At 51.4% G+C, this 20,371-nt stretch overlaps 4 protein-coding genes across 4 annotated transcripts; all 4 read right to left on the reverse strand.

Moving 5' to 3' along the window:
* Window positions 1-394: 394 nt before the first annotated feature.
* Window positions 395-5,830, reverse strand: Ino80 (chromatin-remodeling ATPase INO80). Its single transcript, XM_003744626.1, has 6 exons — window positions 5,531-5,830; window positions 4,613-5,364; window positions 4,199-4,495; window positions 3,208-4,056; window positions 1,391-3,090; window positions 395-1,284 (listed from the first exon to the last, which is right to left on the reverse strand). The coding sequence occupies exons 1-6, from the start codon at window positions 5,828-5,830 to the stop codon at window positions 632-634; spliced, it is 4,551 nt and encodes a 1,516-aa protein (XP_003744674.1). The 3' UTR covers window positions 395-631.
* A 2,952-nt stretch (window positions 5,831-8,782) lies between these two features.
* Window positions 8,783-11,097, reverse strand: LOC100907427 (ribosomal oxygenase 2). The gene is made up of 4 exons (XM_003744580.2): window positions 11,016-11,097; window positions 10,613-10,743; window positions 9,565-10,490; window positions 8,783-9,474 (listed from the first exon to the last, which is right to left on the reverse strand). Exons 2-4 carry the CDS (start codon window positions 10,735-10,737, stop codon window positions 8,996-8,998), a joined length of 1,530 nt encoding a protein of 509 aa, XP_003744628.1. The 5' UTR covers window positions 10,738-10,743; window positions 11,016-11,097; the 3' UTR covers window positions 8,783-8,995.
* A 1,522-nt stretch (window positions 11,098-12,619) lies between these two features.
* LOC100902701 (glomulin) lies at window positions 12,620-14,216 on the reverse strand. Its single transcript, XM_029111817.1, is given in 2 exon segments — window positions 12,620-13,382; window positions 13,384-14,216. Coding segments are annotated over 2 exon segments (1,596 nt in total).
* A 2,302-nt stretch (window positions 14,217-16,518) lies between these two features.
* On the reverse strand, window positions 16,519-19,983 carry LOC100907715 (b(0,+)-type amino acid transporter 1). Its single transcript, XM_003744581.1, has 10 exons — window positions 19,754-19,983; window positions 19,596-19,624; window positions 18,952-19,107; window positions 18,497-18,859; window positions 18,135-18,405; window positions 17,917-18,040; window positions 17,613-17,813; window positions 17,372-17,521; window positions 17,100-17,268; window positions 16,519-17,000 (listed from the first exon to the last, which is right to left on the reverse strand). Exons 1-10 carry the CDS (start codon window positions 19,918-19,920, stop codon window positions 16,927-16,929), a joined length of 1,704 nt encoding a protein of 567 aa, XP_003744629.1. The 5' UTR covers window positions 19,921-19,983; the 3' UTR covers window positions 16,519-16,926.
* Between the last annotated feature and the right edge of the window lie 388 nt (window positions 19,984-20,371).

A 20,371-nucleotide genomic window follows, 5' to 3' on the forward strand; every position in this document is an offset into this window, starting at 1 on the left:
TGACCGAAACGGACCTCTCAATCCACGAGGTCTTTGGGAACGAGGAGCAGGAGAGCCAGGGATCGAATTCGCATCAGGACTAGCGGAACTCCGACTGATAATTTAATTGATAGCAGAAAAAACGGTCCCTTCCAGAGATGGGTTTTCAAAGGTCCTCACGCTACCTTTCAAGGGTCAATCTGCGAGGGAGATAGGAAACGGCTCAAAAGACGACATGGCTTTTCTACGGTCGACTGATATACGATCTCGGTGGCCCCGATTGGAGGGTCGAAGGAGAACCATGCCGAAATGAGATCGAGACTTCTCGAGAGCCAGCTTGCGGATGGGGGTTACTTCTGAACAGGGATGTTCTCGAGCACATAGGATGAGCTTTGTGAAAGAAGACGCGCGGATCAAGGATGCTTCCTCAATTTATCAATAAGTTACTCTCTTGGTTTTGGGTTGGTTCGTTGTACATTATATACAATTCCGGTTTGTGTACAGCGCTTATTTACACAACGATTCGTGGGAGGTGCTTTCGGTGAAACTCAATGGACTTGACTCACTGAACGAAATTATTCCGAAGCTATCTAGTTGGATGATCGCCGACCGGGTACAGTTTTTTTTGGTTTTCCTGCAGATAAAAATTTTCCTAAACCTTGACGTTCTCCAAAGTCGCTAAGTCGATATCGTTCACGTCAATTTCCTCGAGATTGTCGAGGTTGAGGTCATTCCACGCGAACACCGGATCGGGAACGTCAACATCGAGCACCACATTGTTGCCGGTCGACAATCCCACCGAGCCCATCGCTGAAGAAGGTCTCACGGATTTCTGATTATTTGTCTTGTTCAGAGGATGTTTGTTTTTTTCCGATTTCTTCTTCTTCTTGGGCGTCGATCCTTTCGGAGATCGAGTTTTGGTCTTCGCAGTAGAACTCCTAGAGCTAGGGGTCAATTTTTGTTGCTGCAGCGGCGGTACCGGTTGTTGGTAATCCTCGTCCACAACCAGCACCGACTCCCGGTCGTCGTCGACAGCCGTGGCAGGGGCGGCAGCCGTCGAATTCAGACTTAACTCACTAGTCGGAGATGCGGGAACGCTGTCCCCGACGGAATCCTCCACCGTCCGCGCTCTCTTCGGTCGGCCAACAGGACGGCCCGTCGATCGATTGTTCCTCTTACGTTTAGGCGCAAGATTCATCAATGAGTCGGCTGTGAGCGGGGCCTGCTCGGTGGGCACGCTTTCGCTCATCGGCGCCAGAGCTTGAGCCTGAGCCAACAGTCGTCGTTCCTCCTGTTTTTGGCGGACTGAAAAAAAAGCGTGTGGTCAACCGCTACGTCCTGAATTCCCGATAATAACGTTTACGGCCTCGACGCTCGGCTTTCAATCGATGGGCATAGCTACAGCACTTACATTTACGCTCCAGCTCCTCGTCGTCGAGCAGCAACGAAACAACCTCTTTCGGTTTGAGGGCGTCGTGAGGCCTCATGTGGGTTCCGCTCATGACCATACGTTGTATTTCGCTTTTCTCCTTAGCGCGTTCCAGGATGCGTTCTTCTATGGAACCCTGGCAGATCAAGCGGTACACCGTCACCTGCTTTGTTTGCCCGAGCCGATGCGCTCGATCCATTGCTTGTTGATCCACCGTCGGATTCCAGTCACTATCGTAGAATATCACAGTATCGGCAGCGGTCAGGTTGATTCCCAAACCTCCCGCTCTAGTCGACAAGAGGAACACAAATATATCGGCTCGCTCCTGGAAATCGTTCACCATGTCTCGCCGGTCGGAGATGCGCGAGCTACCGTCGAGTCGGATGTAGATGTACTTCCGGTGTATCATAAACTCCTCGAGGAGGTCGATCATACGCGTCATTTGTGAATATATTAGTACTCTATGCCCTCCGGATTTCAGCTGTTTGAGCAAGTCGTCCAGCGCGTGTAGTTTCCCACTCTGAGTGACCAGTCGTTCCTTGCTAGGGATCACGATGTGCGACCAGCCTCGGCTCGGTCGACAAGCTGAAATACCGAAGCTCTCGATGCGTCTGCCCGCCCTTATGAAAGAAGACGACGACGGTGATTTGAGATCCTCGATTGACATCTTCGTGAAGCCAGTTTGAAGCCAGTTGTGCGCTTCGCGGCTTCCACCCATGCTGACCCGTTGTAACCAGCGGAAGCCTCGGTTGTGGCTGGTGCACAAGTCGGGGCTAGCCGCCAGACAGACGCTCATGAGACAGTTCGTCATGAAAGCGGGAGGAGGCAGCAGGGTGCTGAATTCAAGAGCCGGTCTCGGTCTGTGTCGGACTCTCTCAACTTTGATGCGGATCGGTATCTCGTCCTCGTCGTCCTGATGCTCGTTGGCTTTCCGAACACGGTGCTCGTAATGGGCGGGGGTCTCTGGTATGGGAGTGATGGTCACCCGCGAACCAAAGCAGTACATCTCGTCGTAAACGGCGAATAGCAAACTCTTCAGAGCACTGTGTCCTACGAGGTTCCGTGATGGGAGTTTCGTTGGTAAGGTGTACCATTTGGTGGAGTGTCCCATCAGGGAACGGTAGTGCTCGATATCGACTTCGGAGTTCTTCTCCGATGCCAGTTGGAGTTTATCGAGCCTACTGCCGAGAAAACACAGGGAAACCTCGGCAGGGCTCAAGCCAGTGAGAGAGATGAATTCGAACGCGTTATTAAACGAATTTTCCCAACGCTTCGATGATTGCTTGTCGTTCGCTTGGCTCTGGCACTGAATTTCGCCGGGATGCCAAATGTTCGGTAGACGCTTGTTTGGCAATGATCGTATGAAGAGGTCCGAGTCGAAAAACGTCTTTGGTATACGACACGGATTCAGTTTCATGAAGAACGGACTGCGTACATCCTCACGCTCGAATAGATCCGGATGGTTGCAAACTTTACGGAATTGCATGACGATATTCATGAGGCAAGTCGTTGCCGATGTTGCTGCTTGCGAAGATCCGTCCAACCCGGTGCTTTGCATCAAGTCCTCGATGCGAATTTTCTTCTTTAAAGCGTGACACATGACTTTTTGACGTTGCGTCAGGTGACAATCGACGCGAATCTCGATCTTGTCCGAGAGCTCGTTCTCGACGTCCTTCTTTATCCTGAAAACGAGGGACACGGCGTCAGTGGGTACGGGAAAGGGAAAATCGGGAAATCGGTGAAGCATTCGAGAAATGCGCGCGCGGTGACCTTGAAGAGATCGCTTTCGGCAGACTCACCTCCTTAGCATGAATGGCTTGAGGATCATGTGGAGTCGGGATAGATGTTTTTCGTCGATGGCCGTTTTGTTCTCGGCGTGACTCTCGATATCTTTCGAGAACCACTCGTTGAACTCCTGGTGAGAATCGAAGAGGTATGGCATGATGAAATGAAGTAAGCCCCACAGCTCCTGCATGGCGTTCTGAATCGGAGTTCCGGTCAGGAGCAGACGGTTTCTACAAGTGAAACCCAGAAGAACTTTCCAGCGCTGACTGGAAGTGCTTTTTATGGCCTGTGCCTCGTCCAAAACCATGTATTGCCACTTGATGCGCTGGAAATACTTCACGTCCTGAATGACTAATTGGTAACTAGTAACCACAACGTGGAATGAACTGTGCTCCGTGTGAAGATCTTGGTTGCGAGCCGACCAGAACTTCCGTAGCACTTTTCTATCGGAGGCGTTACCCCAATATGGGACAACTTTGAACTGGGGGACGAATTTGCTCAATTCCTGCTGCCAATTGTGCAGTGTGGAGGCTGGCGCTATCACAAGAAATGGACCCCAGACCGATTGGCGCTCGACGAGGGCAGAAAAGAACGCGATCGTTTGAACTGTTTTGCCGAGGCCCATTTCGTCCGCCAGGATTCCGTTGATTCCTCGGTCGTACAAGCCGTATAGCCAGCTCATCCCTTTGAGTTGGTAGCATTTTAATTTTCCTTGGAACATGCGTGGCTGTGGCAGATCTTCGTGGTCGTCGAAGTTGTTCTCTGACTTGACGGGCAGTCCGAGATCAGCATCGAAGTCGTCTTTTTCGTGTTTGTGAGCCAAGAAGGCATCCCTGGCGTTTCCAAGAGCCTCTGATTTTAATCTGCGGGAATCGTGGCCACGGTTACTTATTGCGAAAATCGGGAGAGCATTCTAACGGCAGTATTCGTCTCTCATCAGGGAGCTACAGGGAATCATAAACCGCCGAAGGATTCGCAAATGAACAAATGAGTGAGGGAACGAACCTTTCAGAATCGACTTCGTCCTCGTTGTTGGCGTCGGGGCCCTGATCGAGTTTCCCCAAGATGTCCTGGGTGGCCTTATCCTGCAGAATTTGGTCGCCAGCTTTCTTCCGGCTCATGAAATGCGCATACAGCTCGGTCTGGGTGATCAGGAAGTTGAGCTTTCTCTGTTGACGTTTCGCCTCCCGAAGTTCTGCGTCGACCTTCAATTGTTCTAAGGCTTCTTTCTCCGCTCGTTTTCGCTGATCCTTCTCTGCGCGATCGTAGCGTTTCCAATATGCCTGCATCTCGCGACACAATCTGCGGAGGAAGTCGTAAGTTGATCAGCGCTTGGCTCTCCGAGAATCCCGGCAAAATGAGGAACGGGAAAAATCCGCAAGTATCGCGACAATGAGGAGATAGGGTTCGGGTGCGTACCTCCGAGATCGCGAAGCATTCTCCCGCGAAACTTTTTGCGAGATCAGTGCTTTTTTGCGAACTTCTCGCATGCATCCGACAGCGAGTTTCTTGCGCAACTGCATGGTATCTTTCCTAGAGTTTTGATTGGATTTGAACGCCCTATGAACATCTTTTTTCGAGATTTCGACCCAGAGTTTCCGACGTTTCGCGGCTGCTTCGAGAGCTAACTGCTGTGGGGTTTTCTCTTTTTTCCGTCTCACGTTCTTCTTGCTAACTTCGTGGACTGCAGGCGTTCCGGCCGGCGCAGCCGGGAAACGATTGACCTCGTCCTCGCTATCGGAATTATCCGAATTGTTGTTATCGGAATTCTCGGCCAGACTGGAATCGTCATCATCGCTGCTGCTGCTGCTCAAGAGACCCCACTGATGCGCCGAGCTGCCCCGACTGACGTGAGCGCCCGCGAAGCGTTTTTTGATCTTCTTCTCGGCGTTCAGCATGGCCTCGACCTCGTCAGGACGGATGTTGAGACGGAGCTGATCCTTCACCTCGTCGAAATCCGCTTCCAGGATGAGGGGTTCGCATCGGTTCAGAACCCCCCACGACCTGTACTTGTATTTGTTGCTCTTGTTGGCGCCGTTGTCCGGGTCGTGAGCGGATTTCTGAAGTTTTTCAATGAGACGTTTCCGCTTCTTATGAACTTTCAACCATTGTCGCAGATCTGCCTCGGTCGGCTCGTAATCCGAATCGGTGGAGTCCTCTTCGAGTAGCCGCTGCAATACGAGGAATGAAAGAAACTAAGTGATCCGTCCGTCGTTCGTGAGGAGCTGTGGTGAGGGAACGTCGGGGCGCGGACGCCGTCCGCTCCTGCGATACGCCCTAATGCCCGGGCAATGACTAACTGAAACACGCACGACATTCAACGGCGGAAGGACTCACTTTGTAGATGACGCTGTCCGGATTCTGGAAGATGCCACCTTCCAGCCATTTCTTCTTGACCGAGTCATCCCGGGTTTTCCTGCCGCTAGCGGCGTACGAATGTAGTAGCGATACGAAGTGAGCCGCCTTTTGATCGGACGCATCTTCGCTAGGAACTCGCGCCGTCACAAGGTAGTCGCTATCGTAGTCAGGGCATGAGTAACAGCGCACGGAATCCTCCACCGGCTGACTTGGTGTGGGCGGAGGACCCACGGACGTCGGACCTATCCGGTTCCCCCTGGACGGGTATATGAGAGGCATCCTGGAAGCGAGGAACTCATCTGTAATTCCGTGTAGAATTCTAGAGTGAAATAGGAATTTCTAGAATATCGAGGTGACCAGTCGGCTCAGTCATCGATCGGAGACGCCATGCGCTCCTGTCTATCCAGAACAAAATATGCGGGTATTGAAAGGCATACACTGCAACGACAAGGGGAAAACTCGACTTCAGGTAGGAATGCATTCACCGAGGGAGCATTCATGTATAGGGATGGTAGAGGTTTGGATGTAAGAGGAGATTCCGGAATTCGTGGTAACGACTGGCGCATACGCCGGAGCCCAGCCCCAGGCACGGTCAAGCCGAGGATCTTTTCATGAGTGAAGCAGAATAGATGATTTTTCTCGGTGGACGACTGATCTGGTCTTGGGAACGCATCCAGCCAGCAACATTCGTTGGGCACATTCTTCACAGGGCTTTTTGTCGTTAGTCGTGAGAAGTCAACATCGTCTCACAGGCACGCGTACTGAGCTTCTGGGGAAATGTTCTCATTCGCGTTCGAACGGCTCCTGGCCTTTGATTTGTCTTTTAGCCATAGCATACTAGTCGCATTGCAGGTTGAAAGTGGAAGCTAGACATTATCTAATCCGCATGAGGGTCAAAACATCGTCGCCGGAAAACAAGGAGCATTCACCGAAAGAACATCCAGTGTTGATTTCTCTGAGCGGGCGGCGGCTTCGTCCACGAGACGTTCGATTCCGTTCGGACTTAGAGACTTATTGACCGGCTACAAAAATACGCATCAGACCCTATAAAGCCGCCGCAGCCGCCGACGACGACAACACGACCGCAGCATCGCTGCGGACACCAATTCACGTGAGAGAGATCGCTCTCTGACAGCTAAACTGATCGTCCGACATTCGGAGACATAACCTACGTAAATTTGACATCGACTGATTATTCGAAAGACGTCGATCACGAGTCGACTTCGGCCACGCCGTACAGACCGCCGGTCCGAGCATCGAACGAGGAAAAAAGCGACCAGGGAAGCAAGCGAGTCCCTGGGTAATCCACCTCTTCATTACATATCTCTGCGAAGAGCAATGAGGAGATATCGTGGATTCCTCTCTGAAACTCTCCGGAGACACTCCCGGAGGCCAGTTCCTCGATCGGCCGGGTATGCAGCACCTCGAGAGAGACTTCAGCCGATTCGGACTTTTCCCGTGAGCGAAAGCTTGGCTCTTCCTGTTGCTGTGAGCTGAGGTTCGGTCTCTATCGGACGAACCGACGACTAGGGCGCGAATCAATCCCACTCCATGGACTATTACCTGGTTACCTTCAGGATCGGCGCTCAGTGGAGGTTCACTATCGGTTTGTTGGACGCTGGGCACATTTCCGTCGGGCTTCCTTGAGTTGTTGTTCAGGGCGAACCCGTTGGCTTCGTGGGCTTTCGACCGCTAAGAGTCGCACAGCCCATACTCTCCCCTCCACTATAGCCAACAATAACACAGGGACGCCATTACTACAGCAGCAGGCAGCGGCAGCCGCAGAAACTCAGCATCAACAACTAACCAGAGCAGCGGCGCCGCCGCTGTCGCTCTTCGCTGTTCTGCAACGGCACGAGAATCGGCTCGTGCGCGCGAGCGAGCTCGCGAGGAGAACAGAGCCCCTTGCAAGACCACCGATGCTCACAATTGGGAAATATTCCGAGTCGGTACTCCTCAGAAAAAGAGCGCGGAAGAAGGATCATAGGATAGAATCTTTTTAAATGGAATCCGTCGAGACGAGAGAGTGAAGACGCTGATGTCGATGATTTTTGCTGGGACTTTGAAGAATTGCGGGCTGCACGCTGGTGAATTTTTAGTAGAAGCAACCTCTTCCGCGACATTCTGATTCTCGGGAAGGTCGTCGTGGATGAATCTTGACCGACGCTGAAAAGAGCCCCCGGAATCGAGAATCTGTGCACCAGAGTGCACAAAGAAGGAGATATCCCCGGCAGGAGGGTGGTCAGAGGGTCTCAGGCCGCACAGACGGGCCCGGCAGAGCGTCATTCCCAACCAGGTGGTTCATCGTGATGCAAAAAAACGCTGTGAAAACTCGCCATGAAGCTGATGTAACGCTTGATGCGGAGTCTCTTATATTTCTACTCTTGCCGGCTGATCCGGAAGCTCTGCTCCTTCGCTTCGACGATAGGTTTCCAAAGCATACTAGAATCAGGCACCTTCCCTTACTCCGAAACTACCTCGTCCTGCAAGGCAAGACGCCGACCCGATCAGTTCGGAATCTTAGAATGCGGAATTCTCACTCAAGTCAGGAGTCCTGTCCCTCAGGAGAGATTTTTTCTCTCATGAGAGAACACATTCCTTCACATTTTCAGGTGAAGATAGGGGAAGTCTCAGTTCCACTCGACTGAAGGCCGCGATCCAGCGGGTCGAATGCTGACTCTGGCACCGATCCTGGACTCCTGCATGCTTCGTTCAAAACTAGCCCCGTGGTCCTTCCGTCAGGGTGTCATATACGCTCGACTGACGATGAGGAGCGGTGGTCTTCTTGACAAAACTACCACGGGATGCTCAGGACGTACTCCCGATGCGCGTCCCGAGTCGGGAGTTACTTTTTTGAGGACACTCGTCTGGGGATCATCATCGTCGTGCTTTTCGACCGACAGCTCCTCCCCACATCACATCCCGCCTGACATTGGTGTTACCTCCACGGGATTCGACCAGCGCTCCATCCATTAACATTCAGAACATCGAGATATGCTAGCCTCATACATGGAAGCCGTGTCTCCATGTGCATGACTTTCTGTGTGGCGAATGTGGCGACAATGATGATAGGGGGAGACAGACATGCTCCATGAAAGACCAAAAAAACTTTTTCGGGCTGATCCACACAGCCAAGGTTTAACGTCCCGGGTACTGTCATTCACATTTCTTCCGAGGACGGATCCATAGAGCAAATGTACCCGTGAAAGACCAAGAGGTTTGGGAACATGTGGGGAAATCGTTTTATTCAATATGATGATAATTGCCAGCCTCGGTAGTTTCGCATGAATACCTCTCCGGTCAGACCAATTAGTAGCAGAAAATGATCGGCTGTATCAAAGCAAATTATTTGATATCCTAACAGCCGCGTTGAGATCGCTCAAAAGCGAGATTCTTATAAAACATCCACGGCCTCTCTATCCGCAAGACACTTCCGCAGCAGAGTTAGTCGCCTCCACTGATAGCGCCGATGCTGAAAAGACCGCGGACAAGCGTCATCGCGTTGAGAGCATCGCCGTTTTTGACGTCTTTCAGCAGATCCTCGACCGTAATCGGCTCCTCGGACTTGTAAAGCTTCTCCAACAGCTCCTCGTATTCAAGGGAGATCGTGAAAGCGCCGCTGTCGTCCTCGGATCCCATGAAGGTGGCATCGATCATCATGTGACGGCTTCTATCATTGTTCATCGAGCTCATGACGACTAATTCGCTTCGGGAGGTCAGATCTTGGCTTTCCGCCACATTCTCCTCGTCGACACCATCGCCCTCATCCATTTCGGCATCTTCAGCCTTTCTCACGAACCAAGTTATGTGCTCCTTGTTCCTGAAGGAGATTTTTGAGGAGGACGTGATGCTCCCCGATTCCAGCTCGAATTTTGGCTGGCCGTAGGGCGGCAGACGGTTAGTCATGAATTCCTGGATCATTCCTGGAACAAGGGCGGGAGCCACGATTAGAGCGAGAAGAATTGGAGCAAGTGATTCGACCGATATCGATCGCTTGGAAAAAAAAGTCTCACCGTCTGCGGGTGGCAGGGGCTTCGAACGGCTTCGCACGCTTTCCGCCAACTTGACCAGGGTATCGGCGTAATCCGCATTCGAGATTGAATTCGCTCTTGGGAGGTAGTGGAACGGAAGACCTTTGCGAAGTTCCTCGCAGACCGGAACCTGCTCCTCGATTGTCGCGATGATTGTCTGAAGTAGAAGATTGGCCCGATGCATGCCTTGGAACGTGCTGAAAACGATGTGTGCTCCATCCGTCACGCCCTCGGACTCGAAAATCGTGGTTTTCGGGAAGTAGAGCACATCTCCGGCTTTGAGATTTGCGGCCATGATTTGATCACCGACGTTTTCTTCCTTGAGCGCATCGTCAAATTCGCACACCATTTCTCCTTTCAGCTCGTGCAGTTTCCAGCTGCTGCTACCGCTCAGTTGCAGTACGAATTTTTCGGTGTCATCGTAACGACGCTGTTGATTTTTTGTATCTCCCGGTACGAGGAACACTTGAGATGACACCAGAGAACCCAAATGACACTCGAGTTTCTCAATGAATGACCAGAGACAATCTTGGAAACGCTGTGGCTGATTGATCTGGATCGCGTACTTTTCTTTGTAGTGGTTTTTCACAAGATCTTTCGTCAATGTTTCGATTTCCAAGTCTTGGCGGTCTCCATCGACGATTTTCGAGAAAGTAAAATCTCGGTCTGCAATAAGGTTGAGATCACCCTTCTCGCTCCGGGAAACGATCTCCTCGAACACCTCGAGACTGAAGATTTTCGACAACTCCTCGGAGGCTTCAGGTGCTTCGATGTGGAGCGGCTTGCTGCCCCAATGATTCTTGAAAAAGTCGTCGATGGCTGTTTTCGAGTTCTGAAGCAGGAACTGCAGAGAGTCTTCCGGGTTCTTGAACCTCTCGCAAAGACTCTTCAGGTAGGGATCCATGCTCCTGGGGGAAGGACGGCCAGTCAATTCACGCGAGTTGCCAGCATGCGCGCGAGATTGAGCGTATCATTTCGCCATACATATCTGTTTCTCATAAAAATTGACGCATACGGGTCCGACACTCACTCTTCGCGATCGACCTTCTTCGGTGCGATCTTCTTTTTATCGGTCTTGCGCTTCTTTGTAGCCGAACCGGAAGTCGGCGAATCATCGGAGACCTGCTTGCTCCGCTTTGCGCCAGCTCGTCCCATTTCAACCTAATAGACAATTTGAATGACATGGACGATATACCAAGACGACCGATCACAAAATAACGTGGGTTTCATTCGCACGAAATGGGCATTCATTTCGACCGCGCGGCGATCTCGCCAGGCGGCGTGAATCGCTGAAAAGCCATCGGAGCTCCGGAACGAATCTCAATAGCCTCAATCATTCTCGTGGCGTCAATCTCAATCCTCGAAGGTCTTTAGATGGATCATGTCGAAGGAAATCGATGGGACACTCGGAATAGAGAACACTCCTAACCAACCTGATTTTTATGAGCGGTACGCTAAGAAACGCGCGCGAATCCCTGCACGTGTGGAATGAGGATAGTGGCGAAGACGGCTGTCGTTCTTGGCCGCTCACGTACCGTGGCGCTGTGGCCCTTCGTAGACGCGCGCGGAGTTTGATTATAATCCAACGAGGTCAGCCCCAGAGAAATTTTCGGCGACTCCTGACATTTTCTCAAGAGTTCGCATTCTCGGCTATCTCGAAGATCTCTCGTCAAGACAGAATGCCTCGCCTCCCCGCCTGAATACGGTCATCCGTATCATGTTGCAGTCTCGGCTCCCATCTCATTGCCTCCACGCTGTACCCGATTCCGTGGACACGAGTACCGATCGTTCAATTCTCCCGACATAAGGCAACCGATATCCGCAATGTTTCCTGCCGGAGTCTTCTCGATGAGCGGCTGGGGAGCGGACCCTGGGAGGGTGGGACTCGCCCAGTAAATGACGTCGATTGATCGGCAAGATCCTACGTACCACCATCAGGGTCGGTCCCATTCCGGTAAATCGAGAGCGTTCACGACTTCAGGATCGATTCCGATGGAGCGATCTTCCGTGCGAGGAGAAACTCGTGCGGGTCGGGACCGATTAGCGGATTCGGGAGGCTGCGGGCGAACGAATCTGAAGGGGTCTGAACGGTCGCATAAGACCAATTCTCCACTCGATCCCAGAGCTCCGTCAGGGCTCAGCTTGGGCCCATCAGAGGTGGGCATCTTTGTCATCCGGAAGACTGGATTTTGATGGAGAAACAAATACCAGCGCGATCAGCGGAGAAACCTGAACTCCGAACATGCCGCAGGATTCGGCAGCGAGGGTGGGCTCAATTATGCTTCACTCTTTGAAGTCGTTCGACGTGACTTCGGAGTTGTATGCGCGGAGGAGCTCTGGAACTTCGACCTCATGTTCCTCACCCTATATCGGTACCGGGTGAAAACTGCGCCGCGCCGCCGGGAGATGTGCTCATCGCAGCTCCCAGCGGAGATACGTAGTTGAGATCCTCCCTGGTCAAGCTCTGGGGAACGGGAGGAAGGGAAAATATTTTTCGGATCTGTGAAGCTTGATGGAGGCAAGATTTTCTTTCCTATTTTTGACGTAGCTCGCACGAGGGCCAGGTGTGGGTCAAGAGCTAGGAAGACGAAGGTTTAGAGGAAACTCTCGGCGGGAATAGGGTAACTGCGCTCACATCCCCTCTTTCGAGAGTCCAGGTGGCTTCTCTCTGATCAACGTGATCCTCAACTCCTACAGACGGACTTCTCGACCGGCTCAATGCGTGCGGGGAGATATGACGAAGACTGAGCGAGTGAAAAATGATAATCTTTGTTGAGCTAACTTCAGCTCACTCAGGCACTACTTCGGTATTCCGTCGGTTCGTCCGCAGTCGATCGCATCTCCCGAATTCTGTTGAGCACTGACAGAATACAATGCAGGGGCTCATTCTCATATGTCTGATGGACGTGGAGCAACTATGCATTGTCTCTCCTGCGCGGGGAGAAAAGCAGTGGCCGTAGGATATCCATAATGAAAAGAGGAAAAGAGACCGGTACTTTGGAAAGATAATAACAGATTTAATAACAGATTTTCCTACTCAAACAGTGTCATATGAAGATTGCACCATTCCGAGCAGACTCTCCATGAGGTCAAACCTGATCAGAGCTCGCTCCAAAACTTCCGTCTCCATTTCTTCTGGCACGTTCGGCATCAAGGATCTGATCTCATCAGTTTTCTCACTCTTCAATTTCAACTCGTAGTGGGCTCGCGAAATTTGTAGACCCTTCTTGAAACTTGCCAGGTACGTTCCGAGCGTGGGCAATTTTTTCAACATCCGATTCAAGAATAAATGCCTGAGCAAATTCAAGCTCGCCAAGAGATATTCACTGTGCTCTAGCAAATCAGTGGTCTCTCCCTCCGGTAAGAAGACGAGTTTCTGCACGATTTCCGATGCATTGACTTGATCATTACCAATCAAGAGCTTTCTCCACGTGTCCAAGAGGAAACCGCGCACTGAGGGATTATCGCAATTCCTGAACAAAGAGTCAAGCAATTTCGATTGAATGTCGGGATGGCACTTCTTATAAAGCTGGTTCCATAATAGCAGAGCCCTCCTTCGGGCTTCATCCAGAGGGCAGGCCGTCATGTTCTGGAAGAGCTGGCTCAAGACCCTCAAAGAGACAGAATACAAGGGGTGGGATCTGCCGATGCAGTCAACATAAACGAGAGCCTCTTCCATCAGATCCAGACCCTTCAACACGAGCAGCGACCTCGGTGAACTCAGTAATTCCAGCACTAGCGGCAAGAGCAAGTCGGCTAAGTATCCTGGCGAATAAACCCGGGGAAAACTTTTTTCAAAGAAAAATCATGTAAGCCAGCACTCCGGCGCTCGATGAGCTCAGACTGAGCTCTGCGCCGGAGGAGGCGGGTCGTCGGCAGTGAGCGAGCTCGAGTACGAAGACGGGGTCGTTGAATTTTTCTATGAATCCAAGCAGCTTCATTGCATGTACGTGTTGCTCACTATCCGATTTCCCCCTATCACAAGGTGTGAGATCCAGAAGGCCGAGAGTAGTTCCCAAGGCGCGCGCCAGGTGAGATGCCATCTGAAGTCGCTCTTTCGCATTGAAGTGGAGCTGATCTCTTTCGCTCATGAATGAGAATTGTCTCTTCAAGAAACTCAGGACAGTCCTGTACCGATCGGTGATCGCGCGAACGTCCTCGTCAACGTCCATAAGCTTCCGCTCCTCCGCGTTTGCGAAGTTCGTATCGTTTGGCGCTTGCAAGGAATCGAAAGTTCCACTCGCGACATCCAATACCCAAAGCAGAGAGGCTCTCGAGTACGGGCTTCGTTTCTCGAGGCAGTCCGCGATGTTTTCCATTACGACATCGAATACGTATGCCGTTCCCACGGAATGTAAACTCTCCATGTACATCAACAACAATTCCTTGGGCGTCGATGCTCCGTGCAAAACCGAAATGATCTCGTCTATCAACTTATCGAAAGACTCCTCATCTGGACACCTGTCATCCTCGCTATGGATTCGATCGCTAGTGGAGATCACCAGGGGCAGAATGACCCAGCCTAGGAGCGGGATTTCTTCAGACGGCAGTGATCGTAGCTGATCTAGGACCATCGCGAACTTGCGGTCGCTGACCAGCTGGATCAATTCCGCTTCGCGATCTTCGGCCGCCATTGGGGCTGTAAGCAAACGGATAATCTCATGAAGTCGTCGAGCCTAGCTGGAGGCAGGTGGATCGATAGCGGAAGGAACCTAAAATCGCTCGATGCAGGAATTGGCACTTTCAGTGAAGATGAGCCTCAATCTCGGTACACACCTGCAATTTGACCTGATTCGTCCATCATGCTGACGCCGGTCGAAACAACCGAAAACGTTAATCTGAGTCGATAGTAGGCGTTTGTTCCATCAGAATTTCTCCTGGAATTCGTCCATGCGCTGTTCCAGTGTCATTATCGCCCGGGCCGGCGCGAGCGAATCGAACGAGCCCCAACCAACAACACACTGACATCCAAACAAAGAGCAGACGACACCCGAGTACTCGCTTCGCTGAAAGTCACCCTCACTGCGGTTTCCCAACATCGAAAGTCGCGGAGCAGGACACCGTGTTTCTTATCTAGAGACCGGATTCGTGCATTCATCGAAAATGACGTACTGGAGGCAAGCCGGGATCACGTAAGTTCCTGGAAATCGGTGTGAGAACCTTCGGGGCGGCTTTCTATTGGGTCTGTGGGATCCATCCCAGATCTTCCGTCTCGGAGTTCTATCTGTGAGGAGCGTGACGACCGCTCAGATGCCCGTATCTTCGCTCTATTCATCTGACGAAGCTTTCAACTCCGCTTATCTCTTCCAAGGTTCATGCGATTCTCCGAAATCGCGAGTAAAGCCACGAAGGCATGCGTGAAAAAGGATGCCAAAGCGGCTATGGAGTTCTCGTCGACTATAAAGAAGACCGATTGGAAAGACGGGAAAGCAATTCGTGAGTTCACTGAAGCATGTTTATCCTATTTTTGCCCGCTCAGAATGTTTCCTCATCTTGGTTTTTTTCTGCTCATCGAATGAAACCATGCAGTGAATCTAATTGAGAGGATTTAATGTTTGTTTTGCTGTGATTCCTAAGTTGCCTGCTTTTTTTCATTCTAGGTCTCCCAAAGCCTGGTAATGTATCAAAGAGTGGCGCTTTTTCTATTTCCCTTCGCGTAGTTCCGTTCGACCAAGCTCATTCATGGCATGAGCCCATCTAGGCTGTGGATATCCTTTTTGACCGTGAATTTCGATTCACTGAGAAAAACGTTCCATTGAGAAATTGCCTGACTGCTCTCGAATGAATTTTTATAGAGTACTCGAAGGCACCGTGTCTGCGAACTTCCGTCGAAATCCGCCCATTCACGACGATTCATATTTTGCAGGTGCTGAGAACTAGTTGGCTCGCGAATTCAAAATGGTCGATGGATGTGTAAATTTTCGCTGCGTGCAAGTCGGGAATGGAATATAGGCGTCTGTTAAAGTACGAGGCGGTGTTTTCTCTTTTGACTTTCGAAGTGATCTATTATACGTGCCGAATCCCCCATGTTACGGCAAACCATTCGGGAGATGAACGAAATTTCATAAGACCCCGATGCAGTAATGCCGTATCTGAACTCCAATCTCTCCGTCGGCAGCTCAACTGTGTCAGAACGGGAATGAGTCGAGTCTCTTGGGAGTGGAGTCGAGTCGTTCCCAGGAAGCTCATCCTTATACCTAGGAGGTAGTCGTATTTTTTCCGGTGGATAGGGCGAAGTTTTCCACAGAAGTGTGATCCTGGCGGAGGCCAATTGGACCGATCTGCTCCCCAGTCGCTCGGGATTCCAGCTATCGCGTCGGCTAAAGAGAAGAGCCCACAACTCAGTCGTTTTGTGGCGACGTAGAGGAGATCCTCTCCGCTGCCGTCACGCTCGGATTCTTAGGAGCCCGAACTCCACGAGCAAGCATCTCGAATCTTTGAAGTCCTCCTTGATGAGGAGAGGGTTACAATAATCGACTAGAGCTCCAACCCCCCCCCCCCCGGACCGATTGACACTCCGACGGATCGCTCCATGGTCGGCCAAATCTCGGCTTTTTGTATTCGCCTGCGCTAGTCGGTCTGGAATCTCCTCCGTGGCGTGGAAAGCGAATTAGCGGACGTGTCCGCCGTCTTGAAGTGTTTCGCTCGATAGATACTGGCGCTAAAAATATGCGAGGTCAGGTTCAGCGAACATTTGCTCCCTTCTCGTAGTCGAGGAGCCTCAGTAATTTCGATGCAGTATCGGTTTCTTCTGGGAATGGAGCTCCCTCAAATGCCAGAATTTCATTTGGAATACTCTAGCCGGGTGATCCTAGCCCTGGTTGCGCCCCACGCATGTCGACGGAAACGCGCCACGACTCGTGTCACCCCTCGAATTTTCCTCCTTTTCGCTCATTCAATGGGAAACCGATGAATTAGTGACCGATACTCCGAGTCATGTCCTCCTTTTCTGTTTTATTAGGATGACGAACCGGAATCTCAACTCTATGACCTCTGATCCATTCTCGAACTGTGCCGCCGTGGGCACGAACCCCTCAACCCCCCACTGAGGATGAGAGTCCCGCTTCGATTGAGTCCCAGAGCTCAAAACTCGATATATCTTTACCCTGCCGGGATCATGCCGGAAGAATCGGAACGATCAGTGTCTCTGGCGGTCTCCGGTCTGATATGCGCATTTCGCCCACTAAATGATATCGAAACGATGATCTTTACAATGATATCTCTACAGCTCGAATATGATGGTATGACAACAGCTCGAGACAGGTTCATTCGGGGGAGAACGAATGCAGACCGCGAATACTCTCTTGGTCGTTCTCCCCTGGCTCTCGACTGAATAAATAACAATTATCGCGAATCCTCTTCAGGCTTCGCTGTTGGGACCACGAACAGCATGCATTGCAAGAACCGAGTGATGCCATCTGGAAAAAGAATTGACGGAGAGTTGAAACATTGAAGGAAATAACTGCCGCTTGTCGAACATACATACATACTACGCCGGGGTGCATTCCCGAACTTACGAGTGCAACGGAGTCTCCATCCGAGCGCTACGAACGGCACGTAGAATATTAAGCCAGATGCTACGAAAGCGCAAGCATACAAATACTCGGGTCGCGGCTTTTGGACGATCGGGCCGACCACCAGATACGAAGCTACTAGACACGTCACAATCGGAATTATGATATTGACCTGGAAGGGAGAAGAGTCAGAATTCTGATTCGGAACCTTGGTTTCGATCGATTTGGATATTCTTGGAATAGATTCATATGCTCCCCCCTTGAGAAAGTCGCACCTTGCAGGGTCTTGGCACATCGGGCCGAGTGAAGCGGAAGACGATGAGGGTGAAAGTAGCCAAACCGTAGAAGAACCAAGCCGCAAAACCGAAGAGATCGATGAGCTTATCGATGTCACTAACCAAGACCAACACTGCCGCAAGAATACCCTGAACAAAATATTAGTCGATCGTAATGAGTCGGAAAATCGAGACTTCTTTGATTGCTCGAGTGAATCATCCGAATTTCGTTGAGTCTCACGTTGGTCAGTAGAGCCGGCATCGGAGTGACACGGGTCGCGTGGGCGAACGACAGGATCGAGGGTAGGTGCCCTTCTCGGGCTGCCGTGAATGAAATTCGAGCCGCGGTGAACGTCGAACCGTTTGAAGAGCCGAACGTCGACGCGGCCACGAATAAAGTGATCAGCCCGGCTGCCGGTCCGAATACATAGTTGCCAAATCGCTGAAAGAAAAACAGACGCTTAGTGCTAAGCGGAACCCTCCATCGACGACGCGACGCCTCTCGGTGCTCATCTCTTGGAGCCTCGCTGGGCGTTGCAACTCACCACGGCCACGGCTTCGGAGGCGAGGAATTCGGAGCTCGATAACACTGTGAGATACGCTACGTTTACGAGAACGTAACTGACGGTGACTAGTGGTATAGCAATCCAGATGGCTCGAGGCAAATTGCTGTAATCACAAGGAAATAAGATCGACGCGAAGCCGAGAAAATGATCCTGATGAGCGATTCGCAAAATCTCCTCTCTAATAATTGAGATCTTACACATATGGGTTGACCAGTTCTTCGGTTACGTAATTCAGGTTGTTCCATCCATCGTAAGCCCACAGGCCGGAGTAGAAGGCCGTGGCGACGTCACCGAGAGACGTGGTCGATCCTTCAAATCCCGTTTCCAGATATTCTGTGTGGCCCATCGCTATCCAACAGAAACCGCCGATTACGATTGCGACGATCGCTCCGAGCTTGGCGATTGTGAACACTGTCTGAATTCGCGAGGCGAGATGAACGCTGGCGCAATTGATGTACGTCACCAGAGCTGGAAGAAGCGACAAAGAAAATCGGTAGTTGGAAATCGATGCTCAGCTTAAGAGACAGCTCAGCTCGGTCTCTACACCGAGTTCACTCACCGATGCACACGAGGGAGAGCAGTTTCACGGGCTGGGACGGAATTTCGTCGCACGAGAGGAAAAACGGCACCACCATGTATTTCGCGAAGGATAGAGCCATGATTCCCAGAGAGGCCGGCTTCAATAATAGCACCGTAGTCCAAGAGTGGAGGAAAGCCGGAACGGATCCGCATCGGTATCCTCGGAAACACTCGTAAATGTAAATGTAGTCGCCCCCTGATTTGTTGATTATAGTTCCTAGTTCAGCGAAGCTCAGAGCACCGAAGAGAGACAGCATCCCGCAACCGGCCCAAACAATCAGCGTCAACCCCACGGATCCTGTGTTCTGCAGTACTCCCTTGGGCGATACGAAAATGCCAGATCCTGGAATGTTATCAGAAGGTCGAATGAACAAGGAGCTCCGAGCTGTTCCCTGTGTCGTCTTGAAAACGCTCCAGAACTAGCGAGACACTCGCCGATCATTGTTCCCACGATGAGGGTCACTCCACTCATTAGGCCTAGGTTCCGCTTCAAGCGGGTCGAATCCTCCCCGGAGGTGTCCCTGATTGTCCCAGTGGGTGGGTCCGTCCCCGACATCCTGATCCCGTTTGAGTCCGAGGAGGGTCCGTAAACTGGAAACGAGAACGTTCAGCATGATTATTCAATCTCGAAGAAGCTTCCCTCTACGGAAAATCGATCCTGCCTTCGATACACTTCCACCGACGATTCATGGCTGGAAAACTCCGCGACGCCAGGAGCGACTGAACTGGAGTCATTTGTCGCCTGTGATCAGCTTGATCAAGCGGAATACATGGGACGATCTATTCTCTGTTGAGACCAATCACTCGATCCGCGTCTAATCAGTTTTCGATCAGCGGAGTTTTCGCGTGATTGGAGGTCGGTACAGAAGGAGAAATTTCGTTTCGGCTCAGAGAGGATTCTGGGTTCTCATTTGGGATGGTAGAGCCCTTCTGGATGAGCCAAGGTTCTCGTGTAAGGATCATCCTCCCGGCAACTATGGCTGGGAGCTTTTGCAGGTTTATAGATTCACGGAAGCTTCAGTTGGGGCTCGGGGACGAGCTGACCTAGTGCTTTGAGCCGGGAAACATCGAGCTCCTACCTGAAGGATTTATCGGAGGACAGGAATCACTGTGGAGGGAACCGGTTGTGGGTCAGATATATGCGAAACAAAAAAAGAGGGAAGATCAATGTCCACGGCGTCGAGACATGCGCCCTGGTACACGGAAGAGAGGAAAACTGTGGAAACGCATTCAGTACACGAATTGGAGGAGGGGGGAGATTTCTGAGGCTTGCGACAGTTTCGGAGCACTTCTGCTCGATGTGAGACTTTTCCGCTTCCTGAAGATTTTGTGTCTGCCAGTATCCGGAGCTCTCGGTGCGTTTTCCGGCGCTGAACTCAGTAGTTCACGTAGATCAGAGTCCATACCGATTCGGATCACTCGGGGGAGGCACAATTACGCTTCCATTTGGAGTCGGAGACCCCGCACAATTGAATCAGAAACGAGAAGTTCTCTCGGAATCGAAAAGCTTCAAGAGTGAAGCATTGTGACATCCACAAGACGCGGTACAGCGGCAAATCGCCAGCAATGAAGTGAGAGACAGTTGTTCCGTGTACAAGAGGAAAAAAAATGGAAAGATTAATACGAAACTCGAAACTCTGATGATAGCAATCAAGGGCAAGGTCTAAACTCATTTCGTGACGGTCTAGTCTTTGTGCCGCCTGCGGATGCAGGGGCTCATCCTTTCGGCAACATGTGTATCAAAGTCCGCTGGTCAGCTACCGAAATTCGACTTGGACACTCCTCTAGCTCCCACCACTGGACTCGAGCTGTTCGTCCCTTTTGCATCCGGAGCATCCCGTCCGTTCGGAATCAT

This window comes from Galendromus occidentalis, unplaced genomic scaffold, assembly GCF_000255335.2.
Source record: "Galendromus occidentalis unplaced genomic scaffold, Mocc_1.1 scf7180000077471, whole genome shotgun sequence".
Classification (NCBI taxonomy): Eukaryota; Metazoa; Arthropoda; class Arachnida; order Mesostigmata; family Phytoseiidae; genus Galendromus; species Galendromus occidentalis.